Consider the following 24258-nt stretch of genomic DNA (forward strand, 5'->3'; position numbering starts at 1 on the left):
ACAGAGTGAGACTCTTTCTCAATAACAGTAATAATTTGTTTAATCTGCATAGCACCATATAAGCACTATTATTGCTTTTTTTTTTTTTTTTTTGAGACAGAGTCTTGCTCTGTCGCCCAGGCTAGAGTGCAGTGGTGCGATCTTGGCTCACTGCAACCTCCATCTCCCAGGTTCAAGCGATTAACCTGCCTCAGCCTCCCTAGTAGCTGGGACTACAGGCGAGTGCCACCCACCCAGCTAATTTTTGTATTTTTAGTAGAGACGGGCTTTCACCATGTTGGCCAGGATGGTCTCCTGACCTCATGATCCGCCCACCTCGGCCTCCCAAAGTGCTGGGATTACAGGCGTGAGCCACCACACCCAGCCTTGTTATCGCCATTTTATAGATGAGAAAACTGAGGCACAAAGAGACAAAGTAACCTGCTCAAGGTCTCAGCTAGTTAGTGTAGGAACAAGTATTCACCCAGGAACTCTTATTCCTGAGCCTATGAAGCCACTTTTCTTATATATAACAATCATTGTAAAGCTATAAAACTTTCAGAATATTGTTTCTGATGATTACCTGGCCTAACCATAATTATTGAAAGAACTTTTGTGGCCAGGCGCAGTGGCTCACACCTGTAATCCCAGCAATTTAGGAGGCTGAGGCGGGCGGATCACCTGAGGTCAGGAGTTTGAGACCAGCCTGGTAAACATGGTGAAACCTCATCTCTACTAAAAATACAAAAATTACAGGGAGTGGTGGCCCACTCCTGTAATCCCAGCTCCTCGAGAGGCTGAGACAGGAGAACTGTCTGAACCCAGGAGGTGGAAGTTGCACTCCCAGCCTGGGTGGCAGAGTGAGACTCCCTCTCAAAAAAAAAAAAAAAAAAAAAAAAACCTTTTGCCTGCAATATCAAAATTTCTTAAGAGAACATACACCTATTGGTCAAAATTAGTAATATCAAAAGCCTAGAGTATTCCTCAGGAGCTAGGGAGGTAATCAAACCTCTCTCTGAATATCTTACACATTATCCTTTCCGACTTTAGAGAGAGGAGTCTTCAGCTCCATCTCCCTATATGGTTCATTACATTGTTAGAATGGAAACGCTCTCAACTGTGAAAATCAAAAGTTGTGTTCTAGTCAGATCATGTTTTCCCATTAGGTAGCATTTCTTTCTTTCTTTCTTTCTTTTTCTTTTTTCTTTTGGAGACAGAGTTTGGCTCTGTTGCCCAGGCTGGAGTGCAATGGCGTGATCTTGGCTCACTGTAACCTCCTCCTCCCAGGTTCAAGCAATTTTCGTGCCTCAGCCTCCAGAGTAGGCAGGATTACAGGCATACGCTACCATGCCTGGCTAATTTTTTTGGTATTTTTGGTAGAGACTGGGTTTTACTGTGTTGGCCAGGGTGATCTCAAACTCCTGGCCTCAGGTGATCTGCCCTCCCAAAGTTCTGGAATTACAGGCATGAGTCATTGCACCTGGCCATCTCATGGAATTAAAAAAAAAATTTTTTTTTTTCTTTTTTCTTTTTTTTTTTTTTTTTTGAGACAAAGTCTTGCTCTGTTGCCAGGCTGGAGCGCAGTGGCGTGACCTCAGCTCACTGCAAACTGCGCCTCCTGGGTTCAAGTGATTGTCCTGCCTCAACCTCTCAAATAGCTGGGACTACAGGTGCCCATCACCATGCCTGGCTAATTTTTTGTATTTTTAGTAGAGACGGGGTTTCACCATGTTGGCCAGGCTGGTCTCAAACTCGTGACCTTAAGTGATGCACCTGCCTCAGCTTCCCAAAGTGCAGGGATTACAGGCATGAGTCACCGCGCCTGGACAGAATTTAAAAATTTTTTTATACAGGTGAAGTCTTGATATGTTGCCCAGGCTGGTCTTGAACTCCTGAGCTCAAGTGATCCTCCTGCCTCAGCCTCCTGAAGTGCTGGGATTATCGGTGTGAGCCACTGCACCCCGCCATCCATTTCTCATTGATTTTCAGTTGATAATTATTTCCTATACTTTAATTTTTTTCAACTTCAGTAGTAAGAGTTTTATAAACAAACATGTTCTTTGTTACCATTATACAGAGGTCACCCAACTTTTCACAGAAGAGAGCTACTTTTGATTCCCCAATCCTGTGGTTGGTATTTAGATTGGAGTTTAACAGTTGCTTAATAAGAGGTGAATGGCTGCCAGCTCAGCTTCCCTCTCAACTGGGCCTCCATGGGAGCCTGTGGGAGAAAGCAGGAAGCTTTCACAAGTCTAGAATTTCATATTTAGGACAGACCTGTAATTAAGCAGCCCCTTTGTCCCTTTTTTTTTTTTGTTTTTGAGTCCGGAGTCTCACTCTGTCACCCAGGCTGGAGTGCAGTGGCGGGATCTCCACTCACTGCAACCTCTGCCTCCCAGGTTCAAGCGATTCTCCTGCCTCAGCCTCCCGAGTAGCTGGGACTACAGGCGCCTGCCACCACGCCAGACTAATTTTTGTATTTTTAGTAGAGATGGGGTTTCACCGTGTTGGCCAGGCTGGGCTCGAACTCCTGACCTCAGGTGATCCGCCCGCCTCGGCTTCCCAAAGTGTTGGGATTATAGGCGTGAGCCACCATGCCCGGCCTGTCACATTTTTTTTTAAAGCAATTTAAATCTAAGTGAACCTACTTCTAAAACAGGGAAGAAAATAATTCATTTCAGCAAGAGATTAACTGAAATAGAGTATCTCCATTTCCTTTGTTTTCTAGGAGCAGGCTACCCTCTGGGGGTAAGCAGTATGCCATCAAGAAGGCTTTTAATGCATTTCATGAATTTTGGCATTAACTACAAGCTTCAATTATATTCTTCTGTGTTCATTGATTGCATCACCCTGAAATGTGGTATTTATAGGACCACTTTATGATGACTCCATGAAAATGAATGGCAAGATCTTTATACAGACTGACTTAGTTGTTAATGTCATTCTATATTATAAAGTCCTTAGAGAATAGGAGATTGTTTTTGTAAATTCTTACTGTTTTAATAAACTCAGTTTTCAGGGACCAAGAGCTTGACTTTCACTGTTTTTTTTTGTTGTTGTTGTTGTTTTTTAACAGAATATTGGAAGTGGCAAGATGTTCTCAATTAACAGATGTGGGCTTTACCACTCTAGCCAGGGTAAGTATTTTCTTTAGGTTCCATAGGTTTGTTTCCATAGGTTTTATTAGGGCTTTTTATTTCAGAAGAACAAGCAGCAAGGGAAATGTGAAATGGTAGCAGAATTGGCTGTGTGAGACAGGGTTTCATGCTATAGCCACAGACCTACTGATACCAATAAGAATACAAACTGCTCTAGAAATGCACACATGCATTGGAGAATATAAAACCCCTTCATGATACTTTTTTAAAAAATCTTTTTAAATTTTTTTGAGATGGGATCTCGCTCTGTCACCCAGGCTGGAGTGCAGTGACACGATCTCAGCTCACTGCAACCTCCACCTCCCAGGTTCAAGCATTTCTCCTGCGTCAGCCTCCCGAGTAGCTGGGATTACAAGCATGTGCCACCACATGCAGCTAATTTTTGTATTTTTAGTAGAGACAGTTTCACCATGTTGGCCAGGCTGGTCTTCAACTCCCAACCTCAAGTCATCCGCTCACCTTGGCCTCCCAAAGTGATGAGATTACAGACGTGAGCCACTGCACCCACCCATGAGACTTGATTCTCCACAATTTCATAAGATAATACATTAAGCAGGTGTTTCTTGGTACTTTGTGAAAAAACTTATTGGTTATTTGGTACATGACTAGTGGATGAAAGTAACATTGAAAGAAACACATGTCTGGTTTTAAATGGAAAGGTTTTAGGAGATTTTCTGCATTCTCCTGAATATTTTAATACTTGGACTGGTTTATAAATTACTATATGATAATATTTAAAATTATACTGACTTTGACCAGTGTTATGGTACAAGGGGATGGTCGTTTGCTTTTAGGCAGATCGATAGAATACTAATTAGGTGGGGGCTAGCACATGGCATGACTAAAGGAGGCCATAGCCTGGGTGCAGTGGCTCATGCCTGTAATCCCAACATTTTGGAAGGCCAAGGCAAGCAGATCGATTGAGCCCAGCCCGGGCAACATGGCGAAATTTCATCTCTGTAAGAAATACAAAATGCCAGGCGTGGTGGCTCACGCCTGTAATCCCAGCACTTTGGGAGGCCAAGGCGGGTGGATCACCTGAGGTCAGGAGTTCGAGACCAGCCTGACCAACATGGAGAAACCCTGACTTTACTGAAAATACAAAATTAGCCGGGGATGGTGGCACATGCGTGTAATCCCAGCTACTCGGGGGGGCTGAGGCAGGAGAATCGCTTGAATCCGGGAGGTGGAGGTTGCAGTGAGCCGAGATCGTGCCATTGCACTCCAGCCTGGGCAACGAGCGAAAAACTCTGTTTCAAAAAAAGAAAAAAAAAGAAGAACAAAGGCCGGGCGCGATGGCTCACGCTTGTAATCCCAGCATTTTGGGAGGCCAAGGCGGGCGGATCACGAAGTCAGGAGATCAAGACCATCCTAGCTAACATGGTGAAACCCCGTCTCTACTAAAAATGCAAAAAAATTAGCCGGGCGTGGTGGCAGGCACCTGTAGTCCCAGCTACTCAGGAAGCTGAGGCAGGAGAATGGCCTGAACCTGGGAGGCGGAGCTTGCAGTGAGCTGAGATCATGCCACTGCACTCCAGCCTAGGCGACAAGAGCCAGACTCCATCTCAAAAAAAAAAAAAAAAAAGAAATTCAAAAATTAGCCAGGTGTGGTGGCACATTCCTATAGCCTCAGCTGCTTGGGAGGCTGAGGTGGGAGAATCACCTGAGCCCAGGGAGTTGGAGGCTGCAGTGAGCCATGATTTCACCACTGCACTCCAACCTGGGTGACAGAGTGAGACCTTGTCTAAAAAGAAAGAAAAAAAATTAGCATAACACTAGCTCTGAAACACCAAAGAATTTATCAGTGTATTTAATATTACCTCTTAGTTCTCTGGCCTTAAAAGTTTCTCATGTTTTAAATGTTTGTACTGTAATGTTTGGTTTTATACTTTGTAGAATTGCCATGAACTTGAAAAGATGGACCTGGAAGAGTGTGTTCAGGTAAGATTATAGATTTTAATTCAGAAATACAGTATAGTAGATACTTAGATAATACACAACATCAGAATGTCCAATTCCCTATCCTAGTGTAGGATACTGTAGTGCCTGACAGCATTGCAGATTCTCCATTAAGTAAGGTATCTTCCAGGCAGAGGTGCTCATGGTATGTGTTACAGAACTGTGGAAATATATGCCATCAATCAGGTTGCCATTAGAGAGAAAGGAGGCCCAAGCATTCAGGCCGTAAAGCTGTTAAAAGTATTTCCTTAGACCTGTAGAGTTATGATGCTAGTAAATAATTAAAGCCCCATCACACTGATCTATATAATAGCACTGCCTTTCTTTAGCTTTGCTATATCCTAGATCCCTGGCATCGTTAGCCCTGGAGACCTGACTCTGCATGGAACTCTGCCTTTAAGCCAAACTGATCTCCTGATTAACAGTTTTTATTTTTTAATTATTATCATTTTTTTGAGATGGAGTTTCACTCTTGTTGCCCAGGCTAGAGTGCAATGGCGCGATCTCAGCTCACTGCAACCTCCACCTCCCAGATTCAAGCAATTCTCCTGCCTCAGCCTCTGAAGTAGCTGAAATTATAGGCATGCACCACCACGCCCGGCTGATTTTTTGTATTCTTAGTAGAGATGGGATTTCACTATGTTGGCCAGGCTGGTTTCGAACTCCTGACCTCAGGCAATCCACTCGCCTCGGCCTCCCAAAGTGCTGGGATTACAGGTGTGAGCCACATTAACACAATTTTAAGAACTTTGAGATTATTAATTGGCCAAGGAAAAACTTCGAACATGGGACTCCACAAAAGAAAGAGCAGTTAATTTTTTAATGGTAAAAATAAAGAAGGGGAGATATTTCAGTAACCATAAAAGCCACTTTCTAAAAAATTTTTTGTTTTATAGGCACTACTTAACAGCTATTAGTTCTTACTAAACTAAAACTTGTTCACATCCGTTTATCTCTTATACATGCCTGAGTGTCCTCTATGCCCCTTCCAGTGTTATTCCTTCTGAACAGACATGCCTGCCTGCTCGCCCACCCCCTTTCTCTACCATTTTTTAGCCCCTGTGAAGCTATGTGTAGTAGAAAATAATAAACTCAAGAGTTGGAGAAGAATTTGAAAAGAAGTGCTGATTTACTTTCAGTCCTAACATAACCGTGAAAACTGTTCTTCCTACCTGAATGTTCTTGGTTAACCCAGATTCCAGCAGTGCCTGGCTGCCACCCTTGGGAAAATAACCCAAGTTATTGATACTGAGTAGTGGCATGCTTTATTAAAAATCTTAGGATGTTTCAACATTAATTTTTTTCATAGAGCACTATCTTCTGATTCCTCTCTCTGATGATTCTAAGGAGATAGAACAAAGTCCAGCAAGTAGAGGTTCTGGGGGACAGATTTTTTTAGAGACAGGGTCTTGCTGCTATCGCTGAGACTGTTTTTTTTTTTTTTCTTGCTGTTACCGCTCAGACTGTTTTTTTTGTTGTTGTTTTATTTTGTTTTTGTGGTGTGGGGTGGGGAGGACAGAGTCTCACTCTGTCACCCAGGCTGGAGTGCAGTGGCTCAGTCTCGGCTCACTGCAACCTCCACCTCCCAGGTTCAAGCAATTCTCCTGCCTCAGCCTCCCAAGTAGCTGGGATTATAGGTGCCCGCCACCACGCCTGGCTAGTTTTTGTATTTTAGTAGAGACAGGGTTTCAACATGTTGTCCAGGCTGTTATCGAACTCCTGACCTCGGGTGATCCACCAGCCTCAGCCTCCCAAAGTGCTGGGATTACAAGCGTGAATTACCGTGTCTGGCCCTGCTCAGACCGGTCTTGAATTTCTAACCTCAAGCAATCCTCCTGCCTTAGCCTCCCAAGTAGTTGGGACTATAGGCACAAGCCACTACAACTAGCTACCAAGGGGACAAATTTTGATTCATTTAAAAAATAAAACAGGTTTTGAATAGAGCTGTCTAAAGATGAAGACTAGAGATGACTAGATGTGTTCAAATGTAGCCTGAGTGGATTCTCATAGAACAGGTTCAGGTAGCCAATGGGATTTAAACCAAAAGATTCTGTTATTTGATGATTGATTATTAAAATGTCTGGACTAGAAATGTAGTCAAGAATAAGATATGGGGGCTGGGCATAGTGGGTCACTCCTGTAATCCCAGCACTTTAGAAGGCTGAGGCGGGTGGATCACCTGAGACCAGGAGTTTGAGACCAGCCTGGCCAACATGGTGAAACCCCATCTCTACTAAAAATTCAAAAATTAGCTGGACGTGGTAGCACTTGCCTGTAATCCCAGCTACTTGGGAGGCTGAGGCAGGAGAATCGCGTGAACCTGGGAGGTGGAGGTTGCAGTGAGCCGAGATCATGCCACCACACTCCAGCCTGGGCAACAGAGTGAGACTGTATCTCAAAAAAAAAAAAAAAAAAACTAGCCTGTAATCCCAGCTACTCGGGAGGCTGAGGCACAAGAATCACTTGAACCTGGGAGGTGGAGGTTGCAGTGAGCTGAGATCATGCCACTGCACTCCAGCCTGAGCAACAGAGACTCTGTCTCAAAAAAAAGAATGAATGAGGTATGGGGCTGCTGTATGCAGTGGCTCACACCTGTCATCTCAACACTCTGTGAGGCGAGGCAGGAGGATTGCTTGAGCCTGAAAGTTGATGACCAGTCTGGGTAACATAACAAGACCCTGTTTCTGCCCAAGAAAAAGTTTTAAATGTCTTGGGCGTGGTGGTGCACACCTGTAGTCCCAGCCATTCAGGAGGCTGAGGCTGGAAGATGGCTTGAGCCTGGAAGGTTGAGGCTGCAATGAGCTGTGATTGCACATGGTGGCCTGTAGAGCTTTGGGTGGTTGAGGTGGAGGATTGCTTGAGCTCAGGAATTCAAGAGCAGCCTGGGCAACATAGGGAAACCCTGTCTCTACAAAAAAAAAAAAAAAATTTTTTTTTTAATTTAAAAATTAGGCCTGGTGGCTTGTGCCTGTTGTCTCAGCTACTCAGGGGGCTGAGGTGAGAAGATTGCTTGAGCACAGAAGTTTTAGGCTGCAGTGAGCTATAGTTGCACCACTGCACTCTAGCCTGGGCAACAGAGCAAGACAAAGAAAAAACAAGAATCAGGTATGACTCAGGATTTTATTTGGATTATACCTAAAATCAACATACATATTTCTTTCAGATAACAGATAGCACATTAATCCAACTTTCTATACACTGTCCTCGACTTCAAGTATTGGTGAGTTTAACTTTGAAAATTTTATGTGTTTACTGGGTTTAATCAAAAGCCAGTGCTACAGTTCAAGAACCCAGCTCTTAGTGTCTGGCTACCGTTTTAGGAAAGGATGCTTCACCTTAAGATCAAATGTTACTGGTCGTAAGAATGGAACCAATCAAAGCTTTACTAAGGGGAATTCTGCTCCTACTTTCAGTGACACTAGAGGAGGCATTCTGAGTGACTGTTCTGTTGTATCCAGGCTCATTTTTGGTGTTTGGTGACACAGTACTATCTAAAATTGGGTCAAGATCTTCTGAGTTTCCCAGGATCAGGGATTTAATAAATATTGATGAAGAGATGATGTGATGAGATGATCACACCTGACAGCTGTAAAAATCTTCAGCTAATTAATTGTTGGGGCATGTCTCTGAACCAGATATTCAATATTTAGTTCAAATTCCAGAAAACTGCATGAAAAGCTTGATTCTCATTTATCCCTGTAGAGAAGAAAAAGTGTTAATTTGAGGAAGGGGTAATTTTTAAGGCTGTCTTTATTTTGTTTATGAACTACTTCATAGTCATTACATGAATTTATAAAATATATTTAGAATCACACACTAAAATATCAATCACTGATTGCCAAAAGCATAACCCCACTATCTCCAGTTTTTAAAATTTCACCACGTGGATCTAATGACAGCTCCGTATTCATCAAAATCAAACCAAAATGTCCCCTTTCCAATTCACACAAGCCTCTGGCTAGATGAATGCCAGAAGATATTTCAACATCCTTCCTTGCTCTGTTTGGCTGCAGAGTCTGTCTCACTGTGAGCTGATCACAGATGATGGAATTCGTCACCTGGGGAATGGGGCCTGTGCCCATGACCAGCTGGAGGTGATTGAGCTGGACAACTGCCCACTAATCACAGATGCATCCCTGGAGCACTTGAAGAGCTGTCACAGCCTTGAGCGGATAGAACTCTATGACTGCCAGCAAATCACACGGGCTGGAATCAAGAGACTCAGGGTAAAAATGGCTACATAACTCTCCAGCTCTAGTGTTATCAGCACTTTCTTCTTTTTTTTTCTTTTTTTAAATTTAGGTTCCTATGATTTTTATATTTACTTGAACATTTAACAAGGGAAAAAAAAAAAGTGCAAACCTAAGGACAGATAGTTTTTCCCTCTGGCTCCAGAGATGGAAATTTAGGAGGAAAAGACCCACTGAAGGGAAGAAAAGTAGGTCTCCTCCCAGCAGAGTCTCTCTAATAATGTCTAGGGCTTAATAACATTCCCAGATTGAAGAAGAAAAAAAAAAAGCACATGCCACATTTTTGTTCTAAAGGAAAGAAAGGAGTAACAGAGAAAGTGTTTGGTTAAATGGGATTTAAGAATTTAATTTGTAATTGTATTTCACATTGAGCCCTTTTCCTGGGATTCATATTTTTTAAGACAACAAGTAAAGTAGACAGAGATTTTTACATTTTCTGTCTTTCTTTTAAGAGATGGGATCTCACTCTGTTGCCCAGGCAGGAGTGCAGTGGCACCTTCTTAGCGCACTGCAGCCTCGAATTCCTGGGCTTAAGATCCTCCCACCTCAGCCTCCCCAGTAGCTAGGACTACAGGCACACACCACCACATCTAGCTAATTTTGTGAAAAACTTGTTTTTCTCATTTTTTAAGACAGGGTCTCTTCTGTCACTCAGGCTGGAGTGCAGTGGCTCGATCTTGGCTCACTGCAACCTCTGTCTCCCAGGCTCAAGGCTTCCTGCCACCCCAGCCTCCCAACAGCTGAGACTACAGGCCCGTGCCATCACGCCAGCCTGATTTTTTGTATTTTTGGTAGAGACAGCATTTTACCATGTTGCCCAGGCTGGTTTCAAACTCCTGAGCTCAAGCGATCTGCCTGCCTTGGCCTTCAAAAGTGCTGGGATTATAGGTGTGAGCCACCATGCCCGGCCTTAAAAAACTATTTTGTAGAGACAAGGTCTTGCTATGTTTCCCAGGCTAGTCTCAAATTCCTGGCCTCAAGCGATGCTCCCACCTCAGCCTCCCAAAATGCTCGGATTACAGGTGTGAGTCACTGTGCCAGGCCCAGATTTTTACCTTTGCTTTTGGCCTATCCACCATAATAGAGAGACCCAGGTATAGCCAAATAACCAGAAAAAGAAGTTTTTTGTTTTTTGGTTTTTTTTTTTTTTGAGACAGAGTCTCACACTGTCACCCAGGCTGGAGTGCAGTGGCATGATTTTGGCTCACTGCAAGCTCTGCCTCCCAGGTTCACGCCATTCTCCTGCCTCAGCCTCCCCAGTAGCTGGGACTACAGGCGCCCGCCACCACGCCCGGCTAATTTTCTTTTTGTATTTTTAGTAGAGACGGGGTTTCACCGTGTTAGCCAGGATGGTCTCGATCTCCTGACCTCGTGATCCGCCCGCCTTGGCCTCCCAAAGTGCTGGGATTACAGGCGTGAGCCACTGCACCCGGCGGAAAAAGAAGTTTTTAAAAGCTGGATGAATCTGTGTGTTAGATTGTTTTGTTCAACAGATGTTTATTAGAACATCTGCTTCACACCTGCTGTAGGAAAGACAGTGTGCTTATTCAGGCCCTTAATACCAACCTCTAGGCCAGTCGCGGTGGCTCACGCCTATAATCCCAGCACTTTGGGAAGCTGAGGCATGAGGATCACCTGAAGTCAGGAGTTCAAGACCAGCCTGGTCAACATGGCAAAACGCCATCTCTACTAAAAATACAAAAATTAGCTGAGCATGGTGGCAGGTGCCTGTAATCCCAGCTGCTCAGGAGGCTGAGGCAGGAGAATCGCTTGAACCAGGAGGTGGAGGTCGCAGTGAGCCAAGATCGCACTATTGCACTCCAGCCTGGGCAACAAGATGAAACTCCATCTCAAAAAAAATACCAACCTCTAAAAAATCCATGTTGGCCATATGGCCTTGAGCAAATAAAAGAGTACCAAACTTAATCTTGAGTTCGAGTTGGCCTCAGTTCCTCTTCCCCTCTTCAGACATAGAGGACTATGAGCATAAATTGCACTGGGGGAGGCCTTGCAACCATTTTTTTTCTTCACCAAAGAGAATGAGAGCCACAGGTCAACCAGAGCCTCTTACATGCCTACTTACATTAGGGTTCCTAGACTGCCTGGCTGCCAGGAATCTCTTCCATCTCCCGTCCTTGGGCGGACCACTTGAGGTCAGGAGTTCGAGACCAGTCTGGCCAACATGGTGAAACCCCGTCTCTACTAAAAATACAAAAATTAGCCTGGCGTGGTGGTGTGCACCTGTAATCCCAGCTACTCAGAGGCTGAGGCAGGAGAATCGCTTGAGCCTGGGAGGCGGAGGTTTCAGTGAGCCAAGATCGTGCCACTGCACTGCAGCCTGGCTGGGCAATAGAGTGAGACTCTGTCTCAAAACAAAACAAAACAAAACAAAACAAAACAAAACACAACCAACAACTCATGAGAGTTTTGAGAGAGCTATGAGAATCCAACTAGAAATCCGTTTTTGGAGAAGATAAGAAATTATTATGCTGTCTTTCCTCAGGTTTTTTTGTTTCTGTTTTTTTTGTTTCTTTTTTTTTTTTTTGAGATGGAGTCTCGCTTTGTCACCCAGGCTGGAGTGCAGTGGCATGATCTCTGCTCACTGCAAGTTCCGCTTCCCGGTTTCATGCCATTCTTCTGTCTCAGCCTCCCAAGTAGCTGGGACTACAGGCACCCGCCACCACACCTGGCTAATTTTTTGTATTTTTAGTAGAGACAGGGTTTCACCATGTTAGCCTGGATGGTCTCGATCTCCTGACCTCGTGATCCGCCTGTCTCGGCTTCCCAAAGTGCTGGGATTACAGGCGTGAGCCACCGCGCCCGGCCCTCAGTTTTATTATTACACAAACAGGTACCAAAGTTATATGAGTTGTTCTAGTCATTGAGAACAACCTAGGATGGAACAAAGTAGAACCCAGGCCCTCTAACATCCTGACCAGTGCTCAGCCTTTGCCCTGCTTTCATGTTCATTGAGCCCCTCGGTAGTTTTCTGAGAACGAACATTGCTCTTTCTGTTTAAGCCCTCTCTCTTAAACGTTTAATGTTTCTGTCTTGTTTCAGACCCATTTACCCAATATTAAAGTCCACGCCTACTTCGCACCTGTCACTCCACCCCCATCAGTAGGGGGCAGCAGACAGCGCTTCTGCAGATGCTGCATCATCCTATGACAATGGAGGTGGTCAACCTTGGCGAACTGAGTATTTAATGACACTTCTAGAGTTACCGTGGAGTCTCTCCAGTGGAAGCAACCCCAGTGTTCTGGGCAAGGGTTACAAAGTGAGGGAGGGCAGTGCCCAGATCCCCAGAGCCACACATACATACACATACACACCCTTACCCCCATCCACTCTAGCTTTGTGACCATGGGACTGAAGTTTGTGATGGCTTTATCAAGTAGATTGGTAAAATTTAACCATTCCTGTTGAGGTGCCCATAAGAAAATCATAGGCCAAGATAGGGAGGGGCATTCCGGCAAACCCAGTGTTAATGCTACTGTGGTTTTTAAATTTTTGTCTAGGGGTTTCTTTGGGGATTCTAGAACAGCATCTGCTGTCCTCCGGGGTCAAGAAAAGCATGGAAAGACTATATATGATGTACCCAGGGACCAGAAAGAAAATTTCTTTGCATCTTAGAAATGGTAGACATTCATTGTGACAACAGAGCTTTTATGCTTCCTTGTTTCCATGCCAACATGCTGAGCATGCTCACAAAGAAGGCTCGTCCATTCCTCCTGTGTTTTAGTATTTGGCCCAGAGGTTTCCTAAATGGTTGCATTGAAATCACTGTGGTCCAAATGTAATTCTTACACACTCAAATTATCACTGTCTGTAGCACACTTGTGCACCTGTCTTCCGTTCTCTGTTGCTCCCCCTCGCACTCTTGCTCAGTCTGTCACCTGTTCAGTCTGCTTACTCACTCAATTGTTACCCTTTGGCTGTTGTCGTGTTTACAATTTGCATTTTGAATGATTAGTTGGGATTACCAAACATTTTTAAAAAAGATATTATCAATAAATATTTTTTTAATTCTAAATTTTACCATTAGGGGACCCTGCCTGAATCTTTGCCAACCTGCAAGGAAACTATAACGAAAGCAAGAAAAGTTATGAGGAGAAACTGTTTTGATGAAAACAGATGCCACCTTTTGGTTTCTATTTTATCTTCTGATATGTGATAATTCGCATGGTATCCCCAATATTCCCCCTACACATTTTTCCTTCTGTCACACTCCAGCAACTTTATCATAAGGAAAGAGAGAGATGTATTATTAAGAAAGAGTGGAAATGATAAATCACAAAACAGAGCCTGAAAGTCCCCACCACCCAAGTTCAGACATTAATGATTAATGTTATTATATATTTACTGAAATCTAGGAGTGATCAGTGGCATCTCTGACCTATGAGGTTGTTTTAACAGGAATGCCACTAGAGGAGCTGTGTATTCTAGCCAGTCTGTTTCTTTTCCCGCATTTCAGCCTTTCCAGGGATACAAGAATGGCTCTGTAACAGCTGGTCAATTGTATGTCAGTGTTAATGGATTCATATCTAGTGTTGGCACGCCAAAGGGCCAGAACCTTCCCATAACCTGTCGGTCATCTCTCTCTTCTGCCCCAGTCTTTTTTTTTTTTTTTTTTTTTTTTTTTTAAAGACAGGTTCTCACTCTTGCCCAGACTGGAGTGCAGTGGTGCAATCTCAGCTCACCGCAACCTCCACCTCCCAGGCTCAAGCGATTCTCCTGCCTCAGCCTCCCGAGTAGCTGAGATTACAGGCACGCACCACTACTGCCCGGCTAATTTTTGTATTTTTAGTAGAGATGGGGTTTCACATGTTGGCCAGCCTGGTCTTGAACTCCTGACCTCAAATGATCCACCTGCCTCAGCTTCCCAAAGTGCTGGGACTACAGGCGTGAGCCACCATGCCCGGCCCTGCTCCAGACTTCTGAATGAAGTATGATTGTAGCCAGGTGAAGCATTGAGGCAGCTGAAAGAGAACACTGAGAGGAAGGAGGGGGTTTAGTGTCTCTGCTCAGCATGGGCACTAGAACTGAGGGAGGAATTTAGTGTCCAGGACTCAGAGTCCAAGAAGAAGCACCCTCTGTCTCCCCAAAAAATCAGAGGATAAAGGAAGTAAAATGAGTTTTTAAAGCATAAGAAGAAAATTTCTAAACCCCAAGATTAGAAACCCAGTGTGATTTTTAGTAGTGTGATTTGAGGGTGGGTCCTTTGAGACATTGTGCAATCCATCATAATATTAATCTTCTATATGATCCAGACTATTAAAAGGCTTGTTTTATTTATTTATTTATTTATTTTATTTTTTTAGAGATGGGGTCTCGCTATCTTGCCCAGCCTGGACTCAAACTCCTGGGCTCAAGCCTTCCTCCCACCTCAGCCTCCCAAGTAGCTGGGACTACAGGTGTGTGCCACTGTACCCAGCTTAAGAGGTTTGTTTTAATGCTGCAGTTGCTAATTATACCAGCATATATAAGAATAAAGTCTGATTTATTCATCCATTGATTTAGAAGGCAATTGGTTGAAAGGGTCTTAGAAGTCTATACTATCCATTAATATTTATCATATTAAATTTATTTTAAATCCTGTTTTATCGTGCCCCTTTAAAAGCGCAGATTACAAAAAAAAAAGCGCAGATTACTTGTTTATTCATTCCCCTTTCCGCTTATTCTCTCAGATTACCTTATAAGGAATATAGTTTTTAACATGAAACTCAGTTTCTTGGCTATACCCCTACACATAAAAATACATACGTGCATGCACACATACTTCCAGATGTGGTTGATAATATTCAGATCCCTAGGATACTCATTCAGACAAAACTAAAGGAGAGAACTATTTAGGGGCCATCTGCTTTAAAGTTTAAGGTGTTTTGTTGTTGTTTTAGTGCCTGTACAAATTGACCATAAAACCCAGATTGATGAGTGAGTGTGGATTTGAGTTGCCTAAGTTGAGGCTATTAAGGTACTTCTTTATTTAAAAGATAAGTTTAAAAGACCCTATTCATCAGTTCATGACGATCTTGCAAATGCTGTTTCTCAAAGGGTATACCCATAGGCAGGTCCATGGGGACATGCTCTGGTGATCTCTGCTGTTAAGGCAAATTCCAGCCTGTTTGTGCCAAGAACAGAGTCAAGTGAGAGAGAATGAAGACTCAGGGGTTTGCAGCACTGGCTTGTATGTTGTCAGGCAGAAGCCTTGTTCCTTTTCAAGAAAACTTCAGGCCCATCAAGCTTGGAAGGAAATACATTTTTTTATGCTGATTTGCAGCCTACACCAGCTGATGAATATGCTAGGACTTTGAGAACACAAAGCATGGTAAGTTTTGGTCAGGTGGAAAGGAGCCTGACATCTGAACATAATGCTTCCTCTCTCAACATCTGGGATACTTTTGAGAATTCAGTAAGGCTTAATGTAGGAAAAATTATTTACAGGAAAAGCTAACTGATCTGTTTGTCTAACCTCATAGCCACTCCAAAATATGCCTTTTATAATGAAAAAAAAAACAGAGTGAACAGAGAGAAGAGATTTGGGGATAAGTTAGAAGATACCCTCAAAGCTACTGCCATAAACCTATAGGTGGGCAAGGAAGAATTACTGTAGTGTCTCTGGAGAAAGTTCTTGAACATCCAAATCATCTCTTTTCTAAGCAGCGTTTCTCCTAATCTCATACCTTACATCTTCCAGCATCATTTGCTACATCAATGTCTTTTCATCCTCTTCAGCAGCCCCATTGAGTTGACTCCAGCTTATTTTTGCACTGATTTCCACCATTTCCTTCCCACACCCATCCTTTTCCACTATTTAATAATGCCGCTGATTTACTCTCAGATGTCTCCAGTCTGGCTTCCTTTTTGGATCCTTCTCCTACTCCAGGGGCAGCCTTAAGTTCAGTAACTGTCAGGTGGCTCAGGCCATTTTTCATTGGGTGGTCTTTGGTGTTTCCATACTGAATTTGAATTGAGTTTAAAAGCAAACTGTTGGATATGAGGAAGAAAGGGATATGGCCTTAGCCCTTTTTCCAATAGTTGGAATATGAAAGCATATTGTGCTTTGTGTAAAAAATGTTTTCTTCTCCTATTCTGCTCTTACCTTTACTGAAGGTAAAAGTATTCCTTAAGTAGCTTTTGCAAATTTCTAGTCTGATTTCCACATTCATTAAGTTGATTTAGCAGACATGTAAGTCAGAAGTTTCACATATCCCTTGTATCAAACATTTTATAGGGAAACCTAGTAAATTTATGATGCTTCATTTTGGGCTTTCCAGACTATTTGAGTTATTCAATATAGCCATAAAGTTTTAGTAGTGACATTCTTTTATTTCTTCTAATTGCCTTGTAAAATGCATTGTTATGGCCCGGCACGGTGGGTGGATCACAAGGTCAGGAGTTCAAGAACAGCCTGGCCAAGATGGTGAAACGCTGTCTCTACTAAAAATACAAAAATTAGCCGGGTGTGGTGGCAGGTGCTTGTAATCTCAGCTACTCGGGAGGCTGAGGCAGAGAATTGCTTGAACCCAGGAGGTGGAGGTTGCAGTGAGCCAAGATCACGCTACTGCACTCCAGCCTGAGCGACAGAGCGAGACTGTCTCAAAAAAAAAAAAAAAAAGAAAAGAAAGAAAAGAAAAAAAAAAATGCATTGTTACTAGTTTGATAGCCCACTAATGCCATGGGGGACTAAACAAAATATGTGATGAAACCTGTCTTGGTTTGAAGTTGTTAGAAAGTGTGAGAGTGTCACTGGAAAGAAGAGAGTGGCTTCCTGCCTGCTTGTTTAGTCAGCATGCCCTTAGGTGACTGTGTTGTTGGGAGAAGAACACTCATGGGTCATGGTTGACCCCTGGCCATTTTATGTTTATTGTGCTGAAAGTCACAGGCTGCTCATGCCAGTTGCTACCAGTGAGAGGAGGGGTTTAAAGGAAATTGCTCTATTTTGCCTTTTTCCTTCTTATGTATATGATTTAAGGGTAGGCTTTTATCCTGGTTGTATCTTCTGGCTAACAGACTCTCTCAATCATATGTTTGAGCTCTGAAACATTTTACAAAAAGATTGCCTCTCTATCTGCCTGCCAATCCTAGAATCTTTAGCCACCTCAAACCGAGGCACTGTGAATTAGCCAAGTCCTGTTTGAGAAGAAATGTAGGATGTTTTGTTGGAATTCTTGAGACAGAACCTCTCTCCCCATTAATGATGTTGTACCAAAGAATTCTAAAGCAGTAAAAGGATAATGGGGAAAAATGGAGTGACAGCCTTTCCTCGCCTTTATTTTTATTTTTATTTTTTTGAGATGGAGACTCACTCTGTCACCCAGGTTGGAGGGCCATGGCACAATCTAAGTTCACTGCAACCTCTGCCTCCCGGGTTCAAGTGATTCTTCTGTCTCAGCCTCCCAAGAGGCTGGGATTACAGGTGCCCACCACCACGCCCAGCTAATGTTTGTCTTTTTCATAGAGACGGGGTTTTGCCATGTTGGCCAGGCTAGTCTCGAACTTCTGACCTCGAGTGGTCCACCTGCCTCGGCCTCCCAAAGTGCTGGGATTACAGGTGTGAGCCACCGTGCCTGGCCAATTTTTATCATAAATTTTAAATGTAAGATTGGAAGATACAGAGAGCTGTGTAAAATCATACCAGTAGGGTATAATTAGCCCAGGTAGTTCAGGAATAAAATTGGGTTGTATCCAAGTGCCCTAACTTGACATTTTGATTCTCCAGCAAAGAACATAGGTTACTAGGTTACTAACCTTGCCTTCTCACTTGGGATAAACTTTTTTTTTTTTTTTCTTGTTGCCCAGGCTGGAGTGCAATAGTGAGATCTCAGCTCACCACAACCTCCGCCTCTTGGGTTCAAGCGATTCTCCTCCCTTAGCCTCCCGAGTAGCTGGAATTACAGGTATGTGCCACCACGCCCGGCTAATTTTGTATTTTTAGTAGAGACCGGGTTTCACCGTATTGGTCAGGCTGGTTTCGAACTCCCAACCTCAGGTGATCTGCCCACCTCAGCCTCCCAACATGCTAGGATTACAGGCGTGAGCCACTGCGCCCAGCCCAGGATAAACATTCTACCTGCCTGAAAGTACCATAAGAGGCAAGTGAGTTTCTTGCATGATGGGCTTCTGTAGCTTCCCTCTCAAGTCACATCTACCCGTTGTATTTATTTATTTATTTATTTTTGAGACAGAGTCTCGCTCTGTCGCCGAGGCTGGAGTGCAGTGGCACGATCTCGGCTCACTGCAAGCTCCGCCTCCCAGGTTCATGCCATTCTCCTGCCTCAGCCTCCCGAGTAGCTGGGACTACAGGCTCCCGCCACTACGCCCGGTTAATTTTTTGTATTTTTAGTAGAGACGGGTTTTCACCGTGTTAGCCAGGATGGTCTCCATCTCCTGACCTCGTGATCCACCCGCCTCGGCCTCCCAAAGTGCTGGGATTACAAGCGTGAGCCACCACGCCCGGCCCGTTGTATCTATTTTTATTAGACACATCAATTCAGTGTCTCTGAAGCCTTTGATCTTTAGGAAGGTCAGTACATAACCTCTCAGGTGAAGCTGAGTTGATCTTTGGAGCCCAAGACAGTTAATTTTCAGGAGAAAAAGAATTAGGGCAAGCTACCCTGTGGGATGTTAAGAGAAAGTCCATATGCGCTTCTTCCATCTCTGCCTCTTGTTTTTAAATAAGTGCTTGTGAAGTTCAGTTTATAGAGGTTGAGTCTCGGTGCTTCCTCAGCCAGGGTGGTTTTATTGCTCTTTTACGAAGAACCATGAACAAGCAAAATCCTATCAATAGTCCTTTCTGTTTTGTGTTTTATAGTCTTATTTTGAAGAATCGGCACGGTAAAATGATAGACAAATTTCAAATAAAGCAGATAATTAGCTCTAGAATTGGGGTACTTTGCCTCAGGTACAGCATCTGTCCTGAATACATAGTGATGGCTGTGTCACACATGGGTACATTTACTTTCCTCTCTGATGAACTCCACCCCTTTTTACTGGCAAAGAGGGCTCCTACTTTCTACACACTTAACCAGTCAAACAGATAGGTTTTGGCACCACCGAAAGAACCACAAGTGCACCCCAGCTGCATATGGGCGTGGTTTTGGTACTAGGACTAGAGGAATGAGCAGTAAATGACAGTCCTCACCCTAGGAAGAGATGGGGGAAGAGATGGGAGAAGAGAGGTGTCCAGACATACTTACCTTTTCTCTTCTGTCATGCCCCAAGAACCAAGGATCATCTTTGAAGTGATGTCTTTTTTGTTAAATTGGAAGAAGAAAACTTTGCAGCCGGGCGTGGTGGCTCACACCTGTAATCCCAGCACTTTGGGAAGCCGAGGTGGGCGGATCACAAGGTGTCAGGAGTTTGAGAACAGCCTGGCCAACATGGTGAAACCCCATCTCTACTGAAAATACAAAATCCCAGCTACTTGGGAGGCTGAGGCAAGAGAATCGCTTGAATCCTGGGGGCAGATGTTGCAGTGAGCCAAGATCACGTCACTGCACTCCAGCCTGGGCAACAGAGCGAGACTCCCATCTCACAAAAAAGAGAAAAGAAAAGAAAACTTTGCTTCACTAAGTTTCCCTTGCCATTATCTCATTAATTCAGATCTGTACCACATTGCTGCCCACACACGTGTGTGTTTCTTACCTTAGCCTGAACCTTCTCAGCCCTTGAAGTCGTTATTCTACTTTTTTTTTCTTTTCCTTTTTTATGGCACTAGAGAATGAAAACCTAAGGTCTTAGAAAATCTTAACTTGAAAAAGTCGCTAACTGGCATGATTTGATTAATTACTTTTTTCCCCTGTGGACAAATAATTTTCTTTCCTATATAATAGATTTTTAATAAGTGAAACCTTTGCTGCTGCTTTCCTGGGTTTACATTAGTTTTTTCCTGCCCTTAAGAATAATTTGTCTGTGCTTCTCTGATGACTGTTAATTTCTAATAGTGCAGGAAGGGATGAGCTTTTGATTTCTTCTCACTCCCCTCCTCACCCTACTTCCAAATTACACACTAACTTCTAACTCTTACAGCCTGTTGGCACATATACAAGATCCACCAGACCGTGCTCCTCAGAAGCTACCCATGTCCTTTCTCACCATGGTGTGGCTCTTGGAGCCCTGAGTATCTGTGACTACCCACTCCAAAGGGTGACTGTAAGAGGAGAGCGGCCTTCTTAATTTTGCATTTCTTAATTTTGTTTTTCTTCATTCCTGCTTTATGACTTGGCCTTCAGATGCTTCCTACTCTGGCTTCCTCCTTTTTTCTCCCAGGAATTGTTTCCAGGTAACCTGCCATGTGCACTTCTCAGCTGCTCTGCTCACCTTTGCCCACCTTCCAGTGACCCTGAGAGCACAGATCCGGATAATGTGGCCTGTGCAGAGCTCAGAGAACTGTGAGGACTACCCATGCCTGTCAGACTCTGCTCAGGGACAGAGATGGATGGGTAAATGGTGCTGTTGGAGACATTTTTATCTTCAAACCAGGCTCTGTTTCATCCCTGCACCCCGCATCCCCACTCACTCCTCTGAGGGGGTAAAATGCAGAGGTGGTTGACCCGCAGGGTCTGATCCCCTCCTTCCCAAGCCGTAGGGCCTACCCTGGAGTGCTGCAGTGTGTGAGAGCTGCTGCTTGCTTGTTTCTCCACCAGGCCTGCTCCAAATGCTTAGCCAATCTCTGGAGCTGACACAGTTGCCTACGGGGTGACTTAGCACCAGGTTCCATTAGCTCTCCAAGTGACTGTTTCCACCCAGTATTTTTGGCGCTTGAGGATGCGGGGAGGGGGATTATTTAAAATAAATAAAATCCGAGGTGGCAGTAGAGGATTCCTTTTGCTTTAAAAATCTTTGGACTAAAAAAAAAAAAAAAAAAAAAAAGTTTTTTATATATAAATATATAAAGTTAATTGTTATGTAACTATTATTGTTTCCTGTATGTTCTAATTTTGTTTTATGATGTAATTAAAGAAAGTAAGCTGTGAAGACTTTTCATTTTCCTGTGGAAATAGCCTGACTTGGAACAGTGATTCTTAACTTCCTTGAACCCTAGAACTACTTGTGAGGCTGAATGAAAGGACTTCTTTTTGGCATCCTTACATTTTTGAATACTCTTTAATAGCCTTTATTTAATACTCATTTACTCATTTAATAATCTCCGTTTAATACTTTTTTAACAGCCATTATTTAATACCCTGCGCTTCACTTGTCCTCAAGAAACATGGAAGACATAATGTAAATGAGTTGCCTTAGTTAATTTGATGGATAAAATTCAAGCCAAGTCCCTTCTCTCTGCAGAGCATTCATTGCCCTTACCTTGACTATGAAGGAGTGAAGATGGAGTAGTGTAATGGTTAAACACACAAGCTCAAAAGTCAGATTGCCTGAGGTCAAACCTGTACCATTTATCCTGTATGACCTCAGCCAATTAACCCCCCTTTCTCAGTTCTCTATTGGTAAGATGGGGATAATAGTATCTACTTTATAGAGTTGTAAAGATTAAATGAGATAATGGTACATAGTAAACACTCATGTGTTGGCTGCTTTTATTCCCTTTATCTCAACTAATATTTCAATACCTAGTCTTGTGCTAGAGGCCTCTAGGGCTTAGAGATACACAAACATAAATGCAGCAGGGTCCCTATTGTTTTGGTAGAGATGAGCAGTAGAGCCAACTCAGCAAACTAAATTTAAATTTCTATCTACCTTGCCTTGAAGCACCCTTCAGGAGCCCTGTGGAATCAAAGGCCCCACTTTACATCTATTTATTCTACATAAAGACCTGGTCTAGATTAGTTCCAACACAGTCCCTTCCAGGTATGCAAGCAGTGTCTGCTCCGTTGTCCATATTAACTTTGAAGTAAATATTAAACAGACTTCCCTTTACCCCATCCATTGGTTATCACCTCAGAGCCTTCTTCCTTCCCACCCTCCCTAGCAGAGGCTACCTGGTTCAAGTCTCATCAGAGATGATTAGTAAGTAATACTTTAGGTAAATTATCAGCAAATAATTATGCAAGGTTTTTGTGTTTTGTTTTGTTGTTGTTGTTTTTGAGATGGAATCTCTCTTTTGTGGCCCAGGCTGGAGTGCAGTGGCACAATCTCAGCTCACTGTAACCCCTGCCTCTTGGGTTCAACCAATTCTCCTGCCTCAGCCTCCGGAGTAGCCGGGATTACAGGCGTGTGCCACCAGGCCCAGCTATGTTTTTGGGTTTTGTTTTTTTTTTTAGACAGAGTCTTGCTCTGTCACCAGGCTGGAGTGTAGTGGCGCGATCTTGGCTCACTGCAACCTCTGCCTCCTGGGTTCAAGCCATTCTCCCGCCTCAGCTTCCCAAGTAGGTGGGATTACAGGTACCCACCACCACGACCAGCTAATTTTTGTATTTTTAGTAGAGACGGGGTTTCACCGTTTTAACCAGGATGGTCTCGATCTCCTGACCTCGTGATCCGCCCGCCTCGGCCTCCCAAAGTGCTGGGATTACAGGCGTGAGCCACCGTGCCCGGCCCGGCTACGGTTTTTTTGTATTTTTAGTAGAGATGGGGTTTCACCACATTGGCCAGGCGGTCTTGACTCCTGACCTCAAGTGATCTGCCCGACTCAGCCTCCCAAAGTGCTGAGATTACAGGTGTGAGCCACCAAGCCCGGGCTTATGCAAGAATTTTTAAGAGGGCACTTGTCTCTCTTAAAAATGACTTGTCTTCCACTTTGTGCATATGGAAATCATCAAATGTACTTTTCTGTATATTTGAAGATTTTCGTAATAAAACTTTAAGGGAGGGAGAACGGAAAAAAACAGTTAAGATATGACCTGATACCATTTATCTTTTAAGAAAGCGTTTACTGTTTAATATAAAAGTGGTTTTCTGGGCCTGGTGCGGTAACCGAGATCTCGCCACCTCACCACTTCACTCCAGCCTGGGCAAAAGAGCGAAACTCCGGCAGGGCGCGGTGGCTCACGCTTGTAATCCCAGCACTTTGGGAGGCCGAGGCGGGCAGATCACGAGGTCAGGAGTCAAGACCGCCTGGCCAATGTGGTGAAACCCCATCTCTACTAAAAGTACAAAAAAATTAGCCGGGCGTGGTGGCAGGCGCCTCTTGTCCCAGCTACTCGGAGAGGCTGAGGCAGGAGAATGGTGTGAAACCGGGAGGTGGAGCTTGCAGCGAGCCGAGATCGCGCCACTGCACTCCAGCCTGGGTGAGACAGCGAGACTCCGTCTCAAAAAAAAAAAAAAAAAAAAAAAACGAAACTCCATCTCAAAAAAAAGTGGTTTTCTGTATGGAAAAAGAAGACTAGATTCCTACCTGCAAGATACACAAAAATCAATTTCAGTTGGCTACTGATCTAAAAGTGAAAAGTAAAACTGTAAGTCAAACCTGTTTTTTTTTTTTTTTGGAGACTGATCCCGGCTCACTGCAACCTCCCCTCCCGGGTTCAAGAGATTCTCCTGCCTCAGCCTCTTGAATAGCTGGGATTACAGGCACGCCCCACCATGCCCAGCTAATTTTGTATATTTAGTAGAGACAGGGTTTCACCATGTTAGCTAGGCTGATCTTGAACTCCCGACCTCTGGTGATCGCCCACCTCGGCCTCCCAAAGTGCTGGAACTACAGGCGTGAGCCACCGCGCCCGGCCAAAAAAGAGCCTCTTTTCTTTATAAATTAAAAAAAAAAAAAAAGGCCAGGTGCAGTGGCTCACGCCTGTAACCCCAGCACTTTGGGAGGCCGAGGCGGGCGGATCACAACATCAGGAGTTTGAGACCAGCCCGGCCAACATGATGAAATTCCATCTCTACCAAAAATGCAAAAATTAGCTTGGGCATGGTGGTGCAAGCATGTAATCCCAGCTACACGGGAAGCTGAGGCAGGAGAATTGCTTGAATCTGAGAGGTGGAGGTTGCAGTGAGCCCAGATTGCAACA

General features: G+C 43.9%; 1 protein-coding gene across 2 annotated transcripts in view; it reads left to right on the plus strand.

Annotated features, from left to right (window-relative positions):
- Nucleotides 1–21860, plus strand: part of FBXL20 (F-box and leucine rich repeat protein 20) — a 130386-nt gene extending 108526 nt beyond the window's left edge. Inside the window, exons 11-15 of one of the 2 annotated variants that reach the window (XM_030808088.1) lie at nt 3056–3116; nt 5034–5078; nt 8260–8316; nt 9110–9322; nt 12407–21860. In XM_030808088.1, coding sequence (XP_030663948.1) covers nt 3056–3116; nt 5034–5078; nt 8260–8316; nt 9110–9322; nt 12407–12514 — 484 coding nt within the window. In that variant the 3' untranslated portion in view covers nt 12515–21860. The remainder of the gene's footprint in view (nt 1–3055; nt 3117–5033; nt 5079–8259; nt 8317–9109; nt 9323–12406) is intronic. The other variant, XM_030808089.1, reaches the window with a different exon arrangement.
- Nucleotides 21861–24258: the final 2398 nt, after the last annotated feature.

The sequence above is a fragment of the Nomascus leucogenys genome, unplaced genomic scaffold (genome assembly GCF_006542625.1).
Source record: "Nomascus leucogenys isolate Asia unplaced genomic scaffold, Asia_NLE_v1 Super-Scaffold_285, whole genome shotgun sequence".
NCBI lineage: Eukaryota > Metazoa > Chordata > Mammalia > Primates > Hylobatidae > Nomascus > Nomascus leucogenys.